Below are 22,507 nucleotides of genomic sequence, written 5' to 3' on the forward strand. Positions count from 1 at the left end.
ATAGGTCAATCAAAACTGAAAAAAATGCATGGTTGAAACCATGTAATGTAATGATGATAATAAAGATGTGTTATTTCAATATATTAATGAACAGGAGGGGGTAATGTATATGAGATTAATATGTAATTACTGTATTATTATTTGTCCGGGCCATTAAATCCGAAATAGGTTATATCGGGGTCCATTAAATCAAGGGTTTACTGTATGTATATATATATATATTTATTTATTATTAAAAAAAATTTCGACATCCGTGATGTAAATAACGAAACACAATAATCCATGTGACACACTAAAACAAACTAAACATTTGTTCTCTTTCTAATAATTTTTGAGCGGCAGTTGTGAACACAGCGGGGGTTGCGAGAATAAGTACATTCATCTCCCAATCACAACTTATAATGCCGTTTCTTATAATATCGCTTATTTATGACTTGCAAAACATCTGTTTATTTCCTATTTATTTATTACTTGAATTTTATGATTTCCGGTTTATTTATTTTATTTGGAGTCTTGAAGTGTCCCGGTTAATGGAATCCCAGTAAATTGAGAGTCTACTGTACATATTACCAAAATATATAATAGGTCAAAACTGAAAAAAATGCATGGCTGACAACGTGGAATGTAATGATGGCAATAAAGATGTGTTATTTCAATATATTAATGAAAACAGGAGGGGGAGATATAATTATGAAAATATCATTCATACATCTCTAAGTATGAAAAGATTTTATGAATAACAACAAAAATATAATGGGCCCATTAAAACTGAGCAAAGCACATGCTTGTAGGTATAATTTATCACATTCCATAATACTATTAATTTTAAATTCCATATAATTAGTATTAATATTAGTAAAGGCAGCAGAATACAATATCAACCAAACCTGTAACCATAACTGTTCGTATGTTGGCATACTTCAGAATTGCTAACGCAGGTTGAGTCTCTGGTTTCAGTTTATTCTGGAGAACTATCAACCCTTGAAAATGCAAATCATGTTCCAGTTCATCCCTAATATAAAAATATAAATATTTAAGAGCAGGGTCCCTATTACTATATAATAACAACACAGGGTGTCTATAAATTATTCACCTGATTAATAAAGCTCAATTAAAATTTATTGTAATAGGTATCTTAAAATAGTTTACCGCAGTTATCAAAACAACTCGATCAGTTTTCAGCCTTTATCACAGCATGCATTGCAATAGTAAAGCATTAAAATGGCGACAGCGCACAAGAAAACAATGGGTGTGTTGTGGTTGTGAGATACAAAACTTTCTGCAACTGTAAAGAGACATTTCAAACAAAATTCTAGAAAGATCCAAGGAACATTTAATGAGGCAATGGCTGAAACAGTTTCAAGAAACTGGCAGTGTGCTGTGCCAGAAAGGAGCAAGGAAACCTTGTGTATCTGCAGATAAAGTTTCAGAAATCCAGGAAGTGTTTACCCAAAGTCCTAAAAATTCTGTCTGTGGGCACGCCTGCAGCTGCAAATACTACAAAGCAACATAGCATAGGGTAGGTTGAAAGTGTTTGAAACTTTATGCTTACAAAGTGAAAATCATCCAGAAAATTATGCCTCACGATAAATCATGAGAGGAATTTGCTGTTCACATTCTCAACTGTATAGATGAAGAGAGTCACTTCCTGAAAAATGAAGTTTTCAGTGATTCACAATTTTTGCATATGGGGATCTGAAAATTCCCCAACTCAGTTTGTAAACATGAGTGTGATAGTCCTAAGGTAAAAATGTGGTACACGCTGTCCTTCAGCCAGGTGATGGGGCTATTTTCCCTCCACAAAAACACTAACTCCACAAATTACCTAGATGTGCTCGAATTGTATGCTGCACCTCAGCTGGAAGATATGCAGCCACATGTGCTCTATTAGCAAGATGGAGCACCATCGCACTGGAACTTTCATGTGCATGATTACCACAATAAAAATTTATCAGCTAATGGATCAGCTGGGATGATCCCATTCCATGGCCTCCTCATCCCCCAGATATCACACCTATGGATTTCTTTGTACAGGGCTACATAAAAGACAAGGTGTATGCAAAAAAAAAAAAAAAAAAAAAAAAGTCAACAACATCAGAGAGTTGAAAGGCCAATTGAATGGACAGTGACTTCCATTTCTCAAAAGATGCTTCAAAACCCTTGGAATAAAATCAGCTACCATCTTGACATTTTATGTGGCTGCCCATGTGAGGGGGGGGGGGTTACTGAATTGCTGGCTGTATGATAAGAAATTCAGAGTTGCTTTATTAAGTGCAGCAAACCATTTTACAATAAAATTTTAATCAAACTTCATAATCAGGTGAATAATTTATGGATACATTATGTAACACCTTTATATAACCTTTGGATCCTTTTATTTTTAGAAAAGGATCTAGCACACATCTTGCAAAAAATCAATTGATTTTATTATAATTTAATAACTTTACAAATATTATAGGTACAATTATAATTGAGATTTATGTTATACTTCATAATTACACTTAAAGTTAGAAAACTGAATGTAACTTGAATATGATTAAATCACCAAGCTCCCTAACTATATATGAGCCTACAGTATTAACCATCTGGCAGGCACCCTAATGCATTGAATACAATAAAAAAAAAATAATAAATAATAAAAAAACACTTAAAAATATAAATATCTATTAAAATTACATCAGTGTGAATTACATCAGTATTCCCTAGTATGGATTCACTTTCACTGTGCATTATTAAAAGCACAGCTTTAAAAAAAAAAAATCTTTATAATACCAGGTTTGTTTGTGTACAAAGTGTGGGCATACAGTGGACCCCCGCTTTACAATATTAATGTTCCAGAGACACCATCGTATTGTGAAAATATCATAATGTGAACCCGATAACACATTGCTTTTTAGTAATTCATTCCAAGACCTCAGAAGTTGAAATTTTCACTATAAACTAAGTTATTTATCTCTCTAAAATTTTTTTAATGAAAATTGTACATATTTAAAAAACTGATTAAAATTAATATAAAGCACAACACAAAAAATCACTTCAACTAAAGGATGCAAAAACAAAACATGCAGCCAACACGTTTACAAATGATGCTATTGGCTGAGAGGGAGGACCATGTGGTCTGGTTGGAGACAGTCCATTGTAAAGTGAAATAAGTAGGCAGAGTTGGTTAATATGATCACCGGGTTAGGAGAATCAGCTGCTTTAATTTCAAAAAACCAATTCTAATCATTAAAATGCACTACACTTTCATCATTATTATATGTTCGGTTATAAGAATAAATTTTGAATGGCCTTGTGATATTTTTCTAAAGCACATTTCTGCAGGTCACTACCATAAAACAATAAAAACAATTTGCAGTTTCCAGTTTATTGGGTTTTTCTGTTAGCGCAATCTATTATAAACTGGTAGTAAACTCGATCTGATTCATTTGCGATAATACTGATAGCTGGAATTCTGTGGGCTTTTACGTCATTATTTATTTATACTGAAATTTTTACTGAAAATTTATTTATGTTTTTTATATGATTTAAGATTTCAGTAAAGTGGAAACACATTTCACCATAAAAACATAAAAAACCACACAATTCCAGCTATCAGTATTTTTGCAAATGCAATAACATGGAGTTTACTACTGTTTATACAAATTTGTAATTGCTTGCAGTAATAGAAAGGCCCAATAAACCGGAAAGTGCAAATTGTTTTTATTGTTTTATGGTCGTGACTTCCAGAAATGTACTTTAAAAAAATATCACAAACCGTTCAAAATTTGTTCTTATAACAGAACATGTGATAACAATGAGAGTGTAGTGCATTTTAATGATTTGAATTGGTAACTAATACAATTTACACTATAAAAACTTTTTAGAGAGTTATATAGCGAAAATTAACTTCCGAGGTCATGGAATGAATTACCAAAAAACAACGTTAATAGGTTCACATTACAATATTTTCATGATACAATAATGTCTCTGGAATGGATTAATATCGTAAAGAGGGGTACTGTATTGTATAGCTGCGCACATGATGTGAAATGCAGTATTTATGAATGTTTAACATTCATTTTTTGCAATTAATGTTCAGATTTTTAATTTTGTTGGTACTTGAGAAAAAAAAAAAAAAAACTTGTAAAGTGGAAACTGCCTGTATTACCTATTGTCACAGAGGGTTAACCCTTCCTCGGTGTGGTGTAGTTGCCACTCTGCTCCTACTTACATTGGTTCCCAGCTGGATGATCATCTCAGCATACTAGGCATAGCATTTTTAGACCTTGCAATTGGTGGATATACCAGGAGTTAGTAACGGTCCCACAAGAATGGGAATGCATGTATTTGTTTTTCAAAACACAACCAAGCACTGAACAATTCGATTTTATGTTCTTCTTAAGAGCATAGCTCCCCACCTTGGCCTGTCTGTCCTCTCTGTAAACATTGTACTTCCCATATTCAAATTCTGCATCCCTTATGTCTGATTCACATGTCTTAAATATCCCTACAATGTCCACAGAAGGCCTTGTGATTCCCAACGCCTTGCTTTCCAGGCTGCTGCATGTTCCAATAGAAGCAGTGAAAGAATCAATTACATCTCAGCCTGTGGCTGCTATTAATCTACCATCAGGGGTAAAGGGAAGGGTTTTTAATTTCATAAAGGTGACTACAGCGATCTCAGAGATTTTTTAAATACTATACAGTGGGACCAACTGAAGATGTTACCAACAGCAAATTCTAGGTGGGAATCATTCAAGGAATTAATCTTGGAAGCAACTAGGCTTTTCATACCAATTAAGAAATACTGTTCAAGGTTTAGGCCTATATGAATGTCAGATGACTTAGTGAGACTCGAGGCAGAGAAGAAAAATGCATGGGATGCATATCAATTATCAATAGACACAGATGTCTATGGTAGATATCAGATAGTCTGTAATCAAGTTACAAATGATGTGAGGCAGGCAAAGGCAGTTTACAAGAAATCTTTGGCAAAGGATGCAAAGAAAAACAGTAAATACTTCTTTACATATGTAAACTCTGGAAGGAGATGAATCAGATTAGTCCACTTGACATCAATTGTTTTCAATTGTTGATGAACCTGCTGAGGTAGCTGACAAACTGAATGAGTAATTTGCATCTACATTCACAAATGAGGAGATATTCACGGAGGTGAATGTCAGAAATTTAACAAACTCTGCTAGAGAGCTAAATGATTTTGTAATAACTAAACGCAAAGTGGAGGAGAAATTGTTGAAATTGAACATAAGAAAGGCTACTGGGATGAATGGGAGCTATCCATAAACTGAATGAGACTCATTAAACTCTTGATTTTTTCCTTCTAGTATATCTTTTATTATTAGATCTCATCATTATTTTTTTACTGTTAGGTCTTCTTTATTATTACTTTTTGTCCTTTTTAATTTTTTTTATGATTAGATCATCTATAAAGATCATCAATGATTAGGTATCCAGTTATATTAAGGAAACACCAAAGGAAGTTAGCAAACCCTCAGCCATAATTATGAAAGCTGCCTTGGACTCACGGGAGGTCCCCGTGGACTGGATATGTGCAAATGTGTCCCCAATTCACAAAGGGGATCAAAGGGTGACATGAGTAATTACAGACCTGTTAGTTTAACTTCTGTTCCAGGGAAATTAATCAAGGCACTGGTTAAGGAAGCAATGCAGGATCATCTAGACAAGACTGCAGTTTTAGTTCAGACAGAGCATGGGTTTGTTACGGGGAAGTCTTGTCTGGCTAATCTTATTGGATACTATGTGGTCACAAAGGAACTGGATGCAAAAAATAATTTTGACATCATATACTTGGATTTCAGGAAAGCTTTTGACACTGTTGCGCATGGAAGACTACTGTACAAACTGGAGCAGTATGGCATTAAGGGCAATTTGCTACAATGGATAAAAGGATGGTTGAGTGTGAGAAGACAGCGTGGTAATCAATGGACACTGCTCTTCGTGGGCTAATGTTATTAGTGGAGCCCCTCAGGGTTCGCTTGGGCCCATTTTTGTTTACTGTATTTATCAATGCTATTGCTGAAGGCATAGCAGGGTTGTTAATGACAGTAATGATAGTAAACTACTGCAAGAGGATCTGGAAAAGTTGAGCAGATGGGCTGAGAGGCGATAACTGATGTTTAACATTGACAAATGTAAAGTACTGCATATGGGTAGCAGTAATCCCAGAGTAACGTATCACTGGGTGGTACTACCCTCAGGGTAGTGGACAATGAAAAGGATGTGGGTTGATTGTGCAGTCAGATATGAAGTTTCCTGAGCAGTGCAGATAGGTTGCAAGAGTACCTCGTGTTTTGTCAATGATATACAGGAATTTTGCTAGCGGGGATAAGGAGGTGATTGTTCCCTTGTATAAGGCAATGGTCAGACCACACTTTGAGTACTGTATACATCTGGAGGCCTGTAATTTATGTGGTGAACCACTGAAGCAATGCTTCATCAATTTGTAATCTCGCACTTGCTAATTTTTTTTTTTTTTCCCCTTTTCCGGTTATGTTCTTTTTTTCCAGTGCCAATATGTAAACATCTTTATTCTTCCCCAATGTGAATACACTTGAAGAGGGCAAAGAAAACTTTTTACTCACTTCAACATTTTTTGCACCACATTCGAACTTACGAATAATTCAGACTTTTTTTTTGCGAATCAAGAGACTTTCTTTTGTCAGTAGACATGTTTCTGATGGAAGGGTTTGTTTCTAACTGATTTTACTTTAAAATGATAGTAAAGTGATCTGCATACAAAGTTCATAGAAGCCCAAAATGCATACAACATTCTTAGAAGTCCTGAAATGCATACAACGGTCTTAGAAGTCCCGTTTCCAAAATTCTTAGAAGTCCCAAAATAAATTTATGGTTCAGTGAATACAAGACAATCTGTAAACAGGGTAATGCAATAAGCGGAATGCCAATGCACTATTGTATAACCCCCATAGGTGCCTCCGTAGCCAGGTGGGAAGGAGCAGCAGTGAGTAGCACACGCTTCTTGATTAGACCGGCGTTCGAGCCCGTCACCACCAAATGCGGAAAGGTCAGGGAATGACCACCGCATATTCCCGGAGCAATATGGCCTTTAGTTGCTAATGCTCCTAAAAACCAAATAACAACAACATAACCCCCATCCCCAGAAGGACAAGGTCATAAACTGGCCGCTAATCCGATACAGGTGGTCATAAAGCTAAATAGCCCTTTTCATTTTCGTCTGTTCCAAGAATTGGGGATTTTTCGACTACTCGAGCAAAATTTGTTTCAGATTTTGTCTCAAAATTTGTTCGGTATAACCATGTAATACGCTCGTTATAACAGTGAGTATAATAGTGATTCTATGGGAATAAGCGTAAATTAAAATCATTAGGGTTTTTTGTTTTGCTCGTTAAAGCCATGATCTCATTATTTCTGTGCTCATTATAACCAAGTTCAATTGTATTTTAAAATGACTCAAATCTAATAAAAGACTATGAATAAATAAACTGAATGATACTCATTTAACTCTGATTTTTTCCTTCTAGTATATCTTTTATTATTAGATCTCATCATTATTTTTTTACTGTTAGGTCTTCTTTATTATTTTTTTTTGTCCTTTTTATTTTTTTTTTATGATTAGATCATCTATAAATAAACTGTTAATTTAGTGGGAATCCTAAAGAGCATATTCAGAAATATCAACAAATAGAAAATTTATTTAGTATGCTGAATACCAATTTTCCTTGCGTTGGGAAACTGTTTCCTGTATGTAAAGATTATTTTTGTTAATTCTATGTAGAAGACAATTTTTTATACAATTTAAGAAATAATAAACCATTTCAAGTATTAATAAACACACAAAAAAATGAGGAGATCAAACAAAGTTGTTTATTAAATATGAGTTATTATAACTGAAATTTCACTTACCGTGACATATTCAAAATATCATTCCATTTGATCAAATTTGGTAAAGCCTTTGATGCTACTGCTAAAACTCTGAATCCTTTTCTTGCATAAGTATCTAGTATTTCTTTAAAATTATCTGGAACTAAAGATCAATAGAACGATAACTACAAATTATTGCAATTTAAATATCCTATGCAGGTTATTCAGTAATATATTACTTTTTAGAGTAAATGTATTTAATATTGTTGGCAGAAACTTTCATAGAATACATATATTTCCACTGACTGGTCATGGAAAGCCAATCCCATCTTCGTGAATTCACTTTTGCAATGTATTCTAATTACATTAATCAACTGTTAACTGCATGTATGACTTGTAATAAACATCCATTTAAAAATTATTCAGAATAATCTTAAAACTAATTATGTAAATTGGAAGTTATAGTAGTAATAATGGCAAATAGTGCAAGAAAGCAAGCACTTGAATTTATGCCTCTCATGTGCAAATGGAAGAATGCCATTAACATGCAGCTTACTCAATCCAATAAAGGCTTTAAACACCTCAATCAGATCTCCCAGCAAGTGCCTAGTCTTGAGATGCTGCAATTTGCAGAACTGAAGCCTTTCCAGGTAAGAGCACCCTTTTGTTCCTTTCAGCTAACCTAAAGTGAGACCTGCAGACAGTACTCAAGATGCAGCCTAACCATGGCCTTATACAAATTGATAATCACCTCCTTATCCCTGCTAGCAAAGTTTCTGTATATCACTGACAAAACCCCAGGTTTTTTCATTCTCCATTGCTCTTTGTGTAGTACCACACAGTGGATAAGTTACTCTGGGGTTACTGCTACCCATATGCAGTACCACACAGTTGCATATGGGTGGTACTGCAAACAGCAACTGTGTGGTACTGTTGCATTTGTCAATGCTAAACTTCAACTGCCATATCTCAAGCTCATCAACCCAATTTTCCTAAATCTTGTTGCAGTAGCTCACCGTGATTGACTGTCGTTAACCACCCTGCCAACCTTTGTATCATCTGCAAACTTAGACATGAAGCCTCACATACCTTCATCAATATCACTGATAAATATTGTAAACAACAATGGACCCAGCACCGAACCCCAAGGAACTCCACTAATAACATTAGTCCACAAAGAGCAGTGCCAACTCATAACCACTCTTCTTCCACTTAACCAACCCTTTATCCACAGCAGTAACATGCCCTTAATGCCACATTGCTCCAGTTTGTACTGCAGTCTTTTATGTGCAAAAGTATCAAGAGCCTTCTGGAAATCCAACAATATGATGTCAAAATTAGTTTTTGCATCCAGTTCCTTGGTCACTGCATCACAGTAACCCCTCAGATTGGTTAGAAAAGACCGTCCCTTAACAAATCCATGTGTGATTGCCAGATGGACACCTGTCCAGATGTCCCGATATGGTTGTTGAAGTAACGTTGTTCCATTCATCATTCAATAAATTTATAGCATCCAATATCGTTATAGACTCAGTAAGTTTCTGTTCTCTTTGACTGATCAGCTGTAGAACTACAATCTTTTATAAAATCCTTTCAAACTCTTGATTACACCTATGTCCATTGGTTGTAAAATTGATGTCGCATTGGGAGGCAGAAACACTAGCTTAATGTTGGACAAATTTTGAATCTGGCGATGTGCAGGACAGTTATCAACTAACAATAAAATATTTTTCTTCTTTTTAAATAGCTCCTTATTCCAATCATTTATGTATTCCCAAAAAATATCCAAAGTCATCCAAGCTTTCTTGTTTGCAGTGTAATCCACAGGAAGTTTCTTTACGTTTTTGAAACACTGAGGTTTTAACGATTTTCTGATAACGGAAAATCTTGCATCATATGCCTCTTGGATCAAACATTAAGCTAATAGGTTTGCAATTACTCATGTCATGGCACCTCTGTAGCCAGGTGGGCAGGAGCAGCAGTGCATAGCACATGCTTCTTGATTAGACCGGGGTTCGAGCACATGACCACCAAATACGGAGGATTCGGAAAGGTCAGGGAATGACCACCGCATATCCCCGGAGCAATACGGCCTTAGTTGCTAATGCTCCAAAAAAACAAATAACAAACAAACAACTCATGTCACCTTTTGATCTCCCTTTATGAATTGGGGACATATTCACACATCTCCAGTCCGCGGGGACCTCCCCAAGGATGCTCTCATAATTATGGCTAAGGGTTTGCTTACCTTGTTTGCTGCCTTCCTGAATATAACTGGATAGATTTCATCCACCCCAGGTGCCTTTACGTCTATCTTCAACAATTTCTTCTTCACTTTTCTTTCAGTTATCACAAAGTCATTTAGCTCCTCATTATAGTTTGATAAACTTTTGGCCTCCCCTTCCCTAAAGAATTCCTCATGTGTGAATGTAGATGCAAAATGCCTATACAACTTGTCCACAACCTAAGCAGGGTCATCAACAGTTAACCCATAGATATCAAGTGGCCCAATGTTATTCAACCCCTAACTTCTACTATTAATATATGCATAGAATTCTTTGCTGTTTTTCTTTGCATTCTTTGACAGAGATTTCTCATAGTCTGCCTTAGCTTGCATAACCTCCTTTGTGACTTTGAGTTCTATAAATTCCAATGTATGGAAAAACTACACATCTGTGTATAGAACTAATTGATGTTTTTAGGTCTTTAAATGAACTGAGTAAGCTAATAGTGGTGGTATCTTTCACAAATGACACATGAGAGGGAACAAAAATTTTAAGTGAAAAAGGATGGATGCATAACAGACCTGTTATGCCAGAGATGGAGTAAATTTCCAGTGCTTTAGAGGTGGAAAGCCTGAATAAATTTAAAGGAGGATTGGAGTGATTATGAGAGGGGATGGATAAATGAAGTGGGTAAGTTTTTTTTTTTGTTTTTTGGCCAATGCTGTATAACCTTGCTTTTTCTGAACAATTCTGACAATATTAATATTAGCTGTCTTTGTGAAGACATCAATGTTTAAATGCTGTCCATGAAATGCATTCTGTAAGAACCAAACAAAGTCTGAGGGTGCTAGATCCACTCTATAGAAAGGATGCAGCAATACAATTGAATTGCAGAAGTAATAACACCTCAATGGTATTATTTCTTCAGTTGTTCAACAGCTTGTGTGACTGCATTATTATGATGGAGAAACATATCATCAGTACACTTACCCAATGAAATTCTGGAATGTGAAACTGTAGTTTCTGCAACGTTTCAGCATACTATAACTAATTTAAAATTCTATGAATGTAACAATATAGCATAATACATAAAATGTAAACTTGATAGCTTAACAGATACAACATAAACTTGATAGCTTAAACTTGACAGCATAATAAGTATTATTGCATTTAGGTATCTATTAGTTTAGTGTATTATTCTCAAATTAAACTGAATTTAAAGGAAAATCATGATTCAGACTGGAGCAGCAAAGCAGGCTCAAATAGTGGGTCGAGGCTTGGGGGGGGGGGAGACTGAAGGGCACAGTTCTACATATCACAGCCAGATAAAAAATGTGCTGTTTGTGTGATTTGCACTGTTTGCAGAAGTTTTTGTAATGGGACATGATGCAGCCAAGGGGGGTGTATTTGTACGGGTGTTCAATGTAAAAGAGTATGAGGATACTGGGCACAAAGTCAGTGTTATGATGGGTCTTGATGAGAGCTTGAAGGATAGAATGGACACCCTGAAAGGAATTAAATTGGATGGGCTGTTCAAGCTCTCTGCTGCCTAACTCACCACCAGAAGTTAAAATTAAGCATCAGACAACATGCAGCAATCCTTAAAGCAGAATGCACTGATCTTACAGGAGGTAGTTATTGTCAGTGCAGTGGGAAATATATTGTGCAAAAAAGGATAGATGGAATAGGACCAGGGTACGTCTGTACCCTGGTCCTATTCCACCTATCACTGCAAGCACTGCTTGCACCTTCATGATGATGGGACTGTTAGTAATCATGGGTATAACCTCCATGCACAAAGGGAGGCGATGCATCCGAGCAGATATTTTTTAAGGGTACAAAAAGTGACGTTGTTGTATACGTTGACTCTAATTATATTAAGAGTAGGAGATCTGCGGACTTAATTAACAAGTACAGGGCAATGTTGAGAAAAAGTTGAGAGTTAGGATAAAATTTGAAAGAGTCTACAACACATGTACTCCTTCCAATTGTGCCCAGACACAATTGGAAGGAGTACATGTTGAGATCCTTGTAAATCAATTTGGCCCTAGAGAGACTGCATTGCTCATGGATAAAATTTTTCTCACTGTGACCTGCTTATTAGCAGGAGAGATTGTTTTTATAGGGATGGGATACATACAAATAGAAGAGGTGCAAGGCTATTTGCTGAAGCTGAGAAAGTGTTAAGTGGGTTGGATAATAGCTAGAGGGAGGGATACGTAGGCTAATAGTTTAACAACAGCTACAGGCAGAGGTGAAAGTGATTCTTGCACTGCTCTTATTGGAAAATACAGCAGCCTGAAAAAAATGTGTTGGATATTTCAAGCACTGCTGTGAAACATCATCACGGAACAAGTAAATACATGGACTGAGTTAGAGTAATTAAGAGTTAGAACTGGTTCATGTATACTAGCACTAGAAGCACTGCTTGCACCTTCATGATGATGGGACTGATAGTAATCCTGGGTATAACCTCCATGCACAAGTACATGGTGGGTGACCACCCAGGAGTGAACCAACGTAAGCAGGGGTCGAGGTGTGGCGCCCACACCACATGGAGGAATGCCGCCCCTCTGTGTTACCAGGCAATACTAGATGGTAGATAACAACATCAATTCCACCACTTTGCTTATTGGAGGCTTGAAGTGGTGGAACCCGTGTTTAGTCTACAGAGCTAAGTTCCAGTCAATCCTTCCCCATCTCTTCCATCATGCAGTATGGCTGATGACTTTTGAGGTTATGATGAACATCATGGTGAGATCCAACATTCCTTACATTTTGAGGATACAGCTATAAAATGGTGTTTGCAGGCCGGCTGCTAGACAGTACACTGGACCGAACCTATTCGTAACTCTTTAGGAGGCTTCCTGATCAGCTAGTGTATAATCTTGCTACCTCGACTCTGCCAGATAGTGACTGGAGGGAGTCCGAGTAGTGTGTATGCAGGGGTGGAGGCACTGTCGAGGTCATGTTATGTCAAGGATCTGGGTATATTCTTACCATGTGTACACCATATCCAAAAATTTCATTACTTCATACAGCATGTCCCCCCCCCACTTTTTCTTAATATTGAATACATCATGAATTGTCAAACTAATAGAGCAAGCTTATCTGCGAAAAGATCTAAATCTCCCAAATGCTTCCTAGTTCATTTCAAAAATATGCGTGGTCTCAATTCTAATCTCAACGATGTCCAATTCCACTTGCAGTCTGCCAAACCCCATACTTTTTCTCACAGAATCTCAGTTATTGGTTGATTCAACTACTGCTCATCTCAGTTGTCCAAATTATTCACTGTATAATTCCTTTCGCCTCAAAGATGGTACTTGTGCATATGTCCATTCCAATATTCCCTGTCAGAAACTTGGTAATTTGGAATCTCCCCTCTTCGATCTTCTCTTGCTCAAAATCTCTCTACCTCGTTGTGTCAAATTCATCTGTTCTCTCTACCATTCTCCCAACTCCACTAATCACTTAGAGCTCTTTGCAACTTCACTTTCTCCAGTCCAACTTTCCTAACAGTGAGGTAATTTTTCTTGGTAATTTTAATGTTCACAACTCCAGCTGGCTTCTGTTTTCTAGTCACACCGACCCAGCTGGTTGAGATGCTGAGGCTTTTGCAATTACTAATGACCTTGCACAGATTGTTCATTTACCTACAAGAATACTGAACAATCCTAACCATACAGCCAATACGCTTGATCTTTTTCACACAAACAACCCTTCTAGGTACATGGTTGAAGTGGGTGGTCCTTTAGGCACCTCAGATCACAACTTGGTGATTGTCTCTTCTCCAATGGAGCCTTTATCTATTGGCTATTCCCAACCACGTGTTGTTTGGCATTACAAGAATGCAAAATGGGATGACGTGCAAGATTTCTTTTCTTCTTTTCCTTGGTCGGATTACTGTTTCAAAACTTCTGATGTCAACATTTGCTCAGATCGTGTCAGTGAAATTATTCTTGCAGGAATGGAATCCTTTATCCCACACTCCACTTTAAAATCTCGTCCTTTATCTAAACCTTGGTTTTCCAATAAATGTGCTAAGGCTGTTCAAGAGAAGATTGTTGCATATCGTAATTGGCCTGTTTCCAATTCTTCAGTTTCATTTCCTGCCTACACCAAAGCTTGGAACAATTGTAAAGCAGTTATTAATCAGTCCAAACCAGATATTGAACAGGCTAAGAGTAGAAAACTTGCTTCTGGCCCTAATGGTAGCCAAGCATTCTGGTCTCTTGCCAAAGCTATTGGCCACAACTTTTGCCCATTTCTGCTCCCACCTCTGTCAAAACCACATGGTCCTGTTGTCACTTCAGCCAAGGATAAAGCAGACCTGCTACCATCCCATTTTGTTTCTAACTCATGTATTAATGATCTTGGTAAAACACCTCCCACCATGCTCCATTCGATGCCTCCTGTGGTCTTCCATCAAAAGGATGTCAGACGGATTTTGACAAATCTTCATTCTAAGAAAGCTCCAGGTCCTGACGGTATTTCTCCACTTGTTCTCAAAATCTGTGCTCTTGAACTTACTCCTGTTCTTTGCCGCCTTTTTTCACTTTCTTATTCCAAAGGCTTTTTTCCTTCTGCTTGGAAATTTGCTCATATCCAGCCAGTTCCTAAAAGGGTGAGAAATCCCTCCCATCCAATTATCGTCCCATTGCAATTACTTCTGCTCTTTCTAAAGTAATGGAGAAATCAATTAACCGCCAACTCTTAAACTACCTAGAAACTTTCTGTCTGATCAATGATCACCAGTATGGATTCTGTCAGTGTCGATCCACTTGTGATATTCTGGCTTATGTTACCCATTTATGGACTAATTCAATGGAAAAGTTCGGTGAAACACAAGCAGTTGCTCTTGCCATCTCAAAGGTTTGGATCATGTTTGGCATATTTTGTTATGTTTGTTTGTTATTTGGTTTTTTTAGGAACATTAGCAACTAAGGCCATTTTGCTCCGGGAATATGCGGTGGTCATTCCCTGATCTTTCCGCATCCTCCGTATTTGGTGGTGACGGGTTCGAACCCTGGTCTAATCAAGAATCCTGTGCTACGCACTGCTGCTCCTTCCCACCTGGCTACGGAGGCACCCCATGTTTGGCATAAAGGTCTTCTAAACAAGCTTCCATCTTATGGTTTGCCAACTGTTTTTTGTAATTGGTTATCCAGTTTTGTCTTTAATCGCTGATTTTTTTTTTTTTTTGATATTTGTTGGCGCATTAGCTTCTGTGGCCATAATGCACTTCCCAAAGTTTTTGCATTTACTCTGATCCAAGGCAGGATTCGAACCCGTGACCTTTGGGTTGCCAGGTGGCTTTCTGTCCTCTAACTTCTCCACTAATGCTGGTGTCCCCCAAGGTTCAGTTCTTTCCCCCAAGTTTTTCTTCTTGTATATTAATGACCTTCTTCCATTGACTGGAAATCCTATCCACAGTTTTGCCAATGATTACACATTAAATTCCACTTTCTATTTTGAAAAACCTTGCCCTGCTGAATTAGCTTCAACTTCTCGAATATCTGCTACCAGTTCCTTAAATGTCAATCTCCAGGTAATTCTCCAGTGGGGCAAAGACAACTTAGTTTCTTTCAATCTTTCTAAAACTCAGTAATGTCTTATATCTCGCAAAAAGAATTCTTCTGCTCCTATGCTTATCTTTGGTGACACTCCAATTTCTAAGCAAAATGATATATCTCTTTTGGGGATTAACCTGACTTTTAATCTCTCTTGGCACAAGCACATTACAAATATTGCTTCCTCTGCATCTAAAAAACTTGGTTTTCTCTTTCGCTCTCGGCGTTACTTTTCTTCCAAACAGCTGCTCACTCTGTATAAATGGCAAATCCGCCCTGCCATGGAATATTGTTCCCACATCTGGGGTGGTGGTGCCCCCAAAACCCCTCTCAGGCTTCTTGATTCCATTCAGAAGAGGACAGTTAGGTTAATTAATGATTCATCTCTAACAGAGTCTCTCCACTTGCTTTCTCATAGACGTACTGTTTCTGCTGTATGCCTCTTCTACAGATACTTCCATGGGCACTGTTCTTCTGAATTGGTTTCTATAATTCCCGCTCTCTCTTTCAAAACAGTCCGAACACATGCCGCCACTAGCCAACATCCATTTACTGTCCAACTTCAAACCCACAGAACCAACTTTTCATCTTCCTCATTTATTCATTCAACTTCTGTTTTCTGGAACAACCTTCCTTCATACGTATTTCCTGAAAATTACAATCTACAGAAGTTCAAGTCCAATGTCAACAAATATCTTCTTTCGTCTTCTCAACCTCCAACCCAAGCACAGTACTAAGTACTGTAGGTTTTAATACCTCTCGTGTTTGGGGTTTTCATAAAAAAAAATAATAATAAATAAATTTGATGAATTTGAAGTACTGATCAAATCATCAAATGCATTATATTGTTTTGGTTTGATTTGGTAGTTGTTGACGCATCGGCTTCGGTGGCCATACTGCACCTCCCAAGGTTTTTGCAGTACTTTGATCCAAGCCCGAGGCGGGAATCGAACCTGCGACCTTTGGGTTGCCGGGCAGGTACTTTACCCACTCGGCTAGCCCGGTCGGCGCATTATATTGTAGGGATATCGGAGCCATGGTGTCACTCAGACATAAGGAATGCAGAGTTTGAACACAGAGAGTACAATGTTTACAGAAAAGACTGGAGGGAGAGGTTATACTTTTAGTTAAGAAGCATATTAAATCTGTCAGTGCATCCAGTTGTCATGAGTGGCCAGTGCAATGCTGAGTCAGTTTGGCATGACATCAGCACTAGAAATATGAAAGTGAATGTGTTAAAGGCCTAATGACTGTGATGAGAATAACAAATAGCTATCAAATGAAATAAGAGTGGGCCAGTAAATCAAAATATCTTATAATGGAGAATTTTAACTTCCAGTATTGGCTGATTCTTGTGGGTCGGTTACTGACACACTAAAAATACCTTTGTGGATTTATTGGATGACTGTTTCCTACAGCAGCATGTTAGAGAGGCAACAAGAAGAGGCAATATTCTTCTGGATCTGATTACCAGCCATGATTCTTAATGCATTAAGAATCTGCAGGTAAAAGACCTACAGTGTGGCAGTGATCACAGTGCACTGATGTGGGATTTACTTAAAAACATATCTACCAGGTATAAGGAAAGGCTTTTGCTTTTATAAGGTAAATTTCAGTGGTCTCAGATAGTTTTTAAATTGTACGCTGTAGGTAACTGATGCTGTTACCAAGAACAAATTCTAAATGGGAAGCATTCAGGGAAATAATCATAGAAGTAATCATAGAAATAATCATACTAGGCTTTTCATACCATCTAGGAAATACTCTTCAAGGCTCTAAATCGATGTCAGATGATCAGACCTAAATCGATGTTAGATGAACTGATGCCACAAGTCTCATCAGATGAACTGATGAGACTCGTGGCAGAGAATAAAAAGCGTGGAATGCATATACAAGTATCAGGTGATACAGAAACCTATGACAGATGTAAACTAGTCTGCAATTAAATCATAAAGGAGGTTAGGCAAGTTAAGGCAAATTACAAGAGGTCTCTGGCAAAGAATGCAAAGAAAAACAGCAAACATTCCTTTGTTTATATTAACATAGATGAAAGGAATTAAATAAAATCACGTCATCCACTTCCTGTTGATGGCTCAACAATTGATGATCTTGCTCAGGTTGCTGACAGAACTGAATAGTTATTTTGCATCTATATTCACAAATGAAGAATTCTTTAGGGAAGGGGATGGCAGAAGTTTATCAAACTCTAAGAGGGAGCTAAATGACTTTGTGATAACTGAAAGGAAAGTGGAAGAGAAATTGTTGAAGCTAAACATAAAAAAGGTTCTTGGGATGGATGGGATCCAATTATATTAAGGGAGGCAGCAAAGGAGGCAAACAAAGGCTTAGCCATAATTATGAGAGAATCTTTGGATTTAGGGGAAATCCCTATGGACTGGAAATGTGCAAATGCATCCTTAATTCAGAAAGGGAGATCAAAAGGCGACATGAATAACTACAGACCTATTTTCTCAACTTCTGTTCCAAGAAAAATAATGGGGTTATTGGCTAAAAAAGCAACACAGTACCATCTTGACAGGAATACAATTATATTGCAGTCACAGAATACATTTGTTAAGGGGCAATCTTGTCTGACCAATCTGATTTTATACTCTGATGCAGTAACAAGGAATTGGATGCTATACATGAACCCTCCAAGCACTGGAACATGCTGACATCAACCAGCCCCAGACATCAGATAACCCACGCACTAAAGAAGACTGAGCACATTTCTGTCAAAAATAAATCTTATTTTAAAATGTGTAATCTTTTATTATTAAAAGATTACCCTTTTATAGATGAACAGGTGATAGCTATTATAATGCAGGAACATTACCGGTGTTTGTAGGAAGGAGATTTGGGTTTTAATAATAAAAGATTACGCATTTTAAAATAAGGTCTATTTTTTCCAAAAATGTGCTCAGTGTTCTTTAGTGCGTGGGTTATCTGATGTCTGGGGCTGGTTGATGTCGGCGTGTTCCAGTGCTTGGAGGGTTCACATACAGGAAGTATGAGCATATCAAGGTATTTTAGGTTATTTATTTGAATTCGGTGTTTTTAATTTAATGTAATTTTAATATTTAATTTATCTGATTTTATCCCAGAAATTGAAAAAAGATCTCCTATTTGGATATTGAGGTAACTTTCATATTTATTATTATAAAAGACTGCTATACAAACTGGAGCAGTGTGGCATTAAGGGCAAGTTATTGCTATGGATAAAAGGATGGTTGAGTGGGAAACGGCAAGGAGTGGTAATAAATGAACACTGCTCTATGTGGACTAATATTATTAGCGGAGTCCCCGGGCTTCGGTGCTGGGGCCATTGTTGTTTTGTGTATTTATCAATGATATTGATGAAGGAATATCAGGCCTAATGTCCAATTGTACAGATGACACAAAGATTGGCAGCGTTGTTAATGACAGTAAACACAGTATGCTACAGCAACAGGATCTCGAAAAGTTAGGCAGATGGGCGGCTGAGAAGTGGCAACTGAAGTTTAACATTGACAAATGCTTGTTGTTGTTATTTGGTTTTTAGGAGCATTAGCAACTAAGGCCATATTGCTCCAGGGATATGAGGTGGTCATTCCCTGACCTTTCCGCATCCTACATATTTGGTGGTGATGGGCTCAAACCCCGGTCTAATCAAGAAGCGTGTGCTACACACTGCTACTCCTGCCCACCTGGCTACGGAGGCACCTTGACAAATGCAAAGTACTCCATAGAGAAACGTACCAACTGTGTGGTACTACACTCAGGGAGGTGGAGAATGAAAAAGACCGATCGGGGGTAATTGTGCAGTCAGATATGAAGTTCTCTGAGCAGTGCAGACGGGCTTCCAGAGCATGTCATGGAGTTTTGCTAGCAGAGACAAGGAGGTGATTATCCCTTTGTATAAGGCAATGGTCAGGCCACACCTTGAGTACTGTATACAGTTCTGGAGGCCTCATTTTAGGAACGATATGGAGTTGCTAGAATGAGTACAGAGAAGGGCAACAAGGTTGGTGAGAGGAACAAAGGGGTGCGCTTATGAAGAAAGGCTTAAGTAGTAGTAGTAGTAGCAGTGGCATTTGATGCAAGAAAGCAAGTGTATGAGCTTATGCAACATCAGCCAAAAAAAAAAAAAAACACACCATTCCCTCCAAATGCCTGTCCAGTTCCTCCTTAAATTTATTCAACCTATCAACTTCCACGAGATGTGGAAGTTTGTTCCAGCAATTAACCACCCGCTGGCTAAAGGCAAATTTCCGCACATCTAATCTACATCTGTCTTTTCTTAATTTGAATTTATGCCCCCTTAGGTTCGTAATCTGAACAAGTGGAAGGATCCCATCAGAATTCAGCGTGCTCAACCCATTCAAGGCCTTATATACCTCAATCAGATCAACGCGCAGGTGCCTAGTCTCCAGCCACTGCAATTTGCAGAACTTTAGCCTCTCTCGGTAAGAGGATCCCTTCGTTCCCCTCACCAATCTTGTTGCCCTTCTCTGTACACGCTCAAGTAAATCTACATCCTTCCTAAAATGAGGCCTCCAGACCTGTACGCAGTACTCAAGGCGTGGCCTGACCATTGCCTTATACAGAGGGATAATCACATCCTTTTCCCTGCTAGCAAAATTCCTATATATCATTGACAAAACCCCATGACCTACCCTGGCAGCCTGTCTGCATTGCTCAGAAAGCTTCATATCTGATTGCACAATTACTCCCAGGTCTTTTTCATTTTCTACCACCTTAAGTGTAGTACCACACAGTTGGTACGTTTCTCTGGGGTTACTTCTACCCATATGCAGTACTTTGCATTTGTCAAGGTTAAACCTCAGTTGCCACTTCTCAGCCCATCTGCCCAAATCATCTAGATCCCGTTGCAGTAGCACACTGCCATTACTGTCATTAACAACCCTGCCAACCTTTGTATCATCTGCAAACTTCGACATTAAGCCTGATATACCTTCATCAATATCATTGATAAATATACAAAAGTTAGAAGTGATTTAAAAGATGATGATTGTGTTGTGTATTTGATCATTTAAAAAAAAAATTTATGAAGACATGCAAGTTCGGTTCAAGGACCTACTAGAACTGAACATCCTAGATTGGGTGCTGATTCCATTTGAGGTAAATGTTGCTGAAGTTGAAATTGATTTACAAGAGGAACTTGTTGAATTGCGGTCTGATGAGACAGTCCAAAGTCTATTCAAAAAAGGAAAGCATGATGTATGGAAGAATAGTGACATTGCATGTAAATATCTGCTTTTATGGGAGAAAGCTAAAATGTATGTCATTGTTTTCCCATCATCTTATCTTGTGGAATCTGGCTTTAGTCGTGTAACATAGTTGTTAACAAAAAATCATAATCGACTTGATATAGTAAAAAGAGGTGATCTTCGTCTGACTCTCACAAAATTGGAGCCAGATATTAAAATGCTAATATCAAAACATCAGCCACAAGGATCTCATTAGTAGGGCCTGTTTAATGGGATCCTATTTAATAGCCTTAGGAATAAATTTATATATGTTGTTTGAAATAGTATTTTTTTTTTTTTTTTTTTTTACTAATTCTGTCATTACAAGTAAAAATATGTTTCAGTTTTATCAATTAAAATTTTCAAAATTTGTAATTTACATTTTTTATATTATATTGGAATTGTTTAATTATTAGCTTTTACTAGCCTACTAATAAATATTTCATCTAGGAATATTACATGTGCGTATATGGGGGTCCACATACGTAAAGTTAGGACTCAGGGGGTCCACAAGCAAAAAAAGGTTGGGAACCCTTGCTCTAGTGGATGAATTCTTTATTTTTATTTTACATTATTTGATTTTTTTTTTTTTTTTTTTTTGTATTATATCAGGAAGTGCTAGTTATAAAGGACATGTAAACAGCTCAGTATGCTTTGTGTACTTTCAAATGCCTTCAAAATATTCTTTACAGTTTCAATGCAGCATACTGTAAAATATATACATTCATAATTCCTACCGTATATCCCTTCATATATGTGCATGCGTGCGTGGATTAATAGTGGAGACTGAGTTTATATGTAGGTGGAAATCTCCTGGTGGGGGGGGTTAATCTGGAAAAACCTCTGTTAAAGTTGAAAAACTACAAAAGAAATTTTTTAAAAATACTAAGGAGAAGAGCATTTTATTGTGACAGAATCTCATCAGATTTCCATAATTTTGTTCATCATATTACCAGGCACAGTGTTTCTGAGGTCATCAGTTCAGTGCTGGGCAAGTTGGCACAGAGCAGTGTTGAGGTTGAAACAACTGAATATGATAGCCAAGGCCTTTGTAACACTTCGTAGCATTTATGTCATTTTTAATATTCTTTTGCAGTATTAACATTTAATTACATCACTTTGTTTTCAGCATTTCATAACATTTTTAACATCTTCAGCATTATAAACCCAGACCATCCCTATGAACGTCTGACATTCTCACCTTCCTAATTACATATTCTGACTCTAATGTGGACTTTTAAGATACCACTCTCCTGTATAGACATCCACCTACATTAAATCCACATACGTAAAGTTAGGACTCAGGGGGTCCACAAGCAAAAAAAGGTTGGGAACCCTTGCTCTAGTGGATGAATTCTTTATTTTTATTTTACATTATTTGATTTTTTTTTTTTTTTACTAGCCTACTAATAAATATTTTAATCTAACTCGATTAAATTGTTCTTTTAACTATATATATATATAACGACTTAGATTACAAACGTAACAAATAATTAATACATACTTGATACGGAAGTTATATAAAGGGAACTCGTAGATAACACTCGATACTGAAAAATAAATATAGCGTTATAACTGTGTTAAGATACAAGTT

At 37.2% G+C, this 22,507-nt stretch overlaps 1 protein-coding gene across 2 annotated transcripts in view; it reads right to left on the bottom strand.

The window, feature by feature from the left end:
• LOC150075172 (polyamine-transporting ATPase 13A3-like) overlaps positions 1-22,507 on the bottom strand; it is a 409,674-nt gene that overhangs the window by 148,409 nt on the left and 238,758 nt on the right. For both annotated transcript variants that reach the window (XM_090388296.1, XM_090388295.1), the window contains 2 exons: positions 7,909-8,029; positions 888-1,012 (listed from right to left, as the gene is read on the bottom strand). In XM_090388296.1, coding sequence (XP_090244422.1) covers positions 888-1,012; positions 7,909-8,029 — 246 coding nt within the window. The remainder of the gene's footprint in view (positions 1-887; positions 1,013-7,908; positions 8,030-22,507) is intronic.

This window comes from Mastigoproctus giganteus, chromosome 14 (assembly GCF_048544385.1).
Source record: "Mastigoproctus giganteus isolate SK-2022 chromosome 14, ASM4854438v1, whole genome shotgun sequence".
Classification (NCBI taxonomy): domain Eukaryota; kingdom Metazoa; phylum Arthropoda; class Arachnida; order Uropygi; family Thelyphonidae; genus Mastigoproctus; species Mastigoproctus giganteus.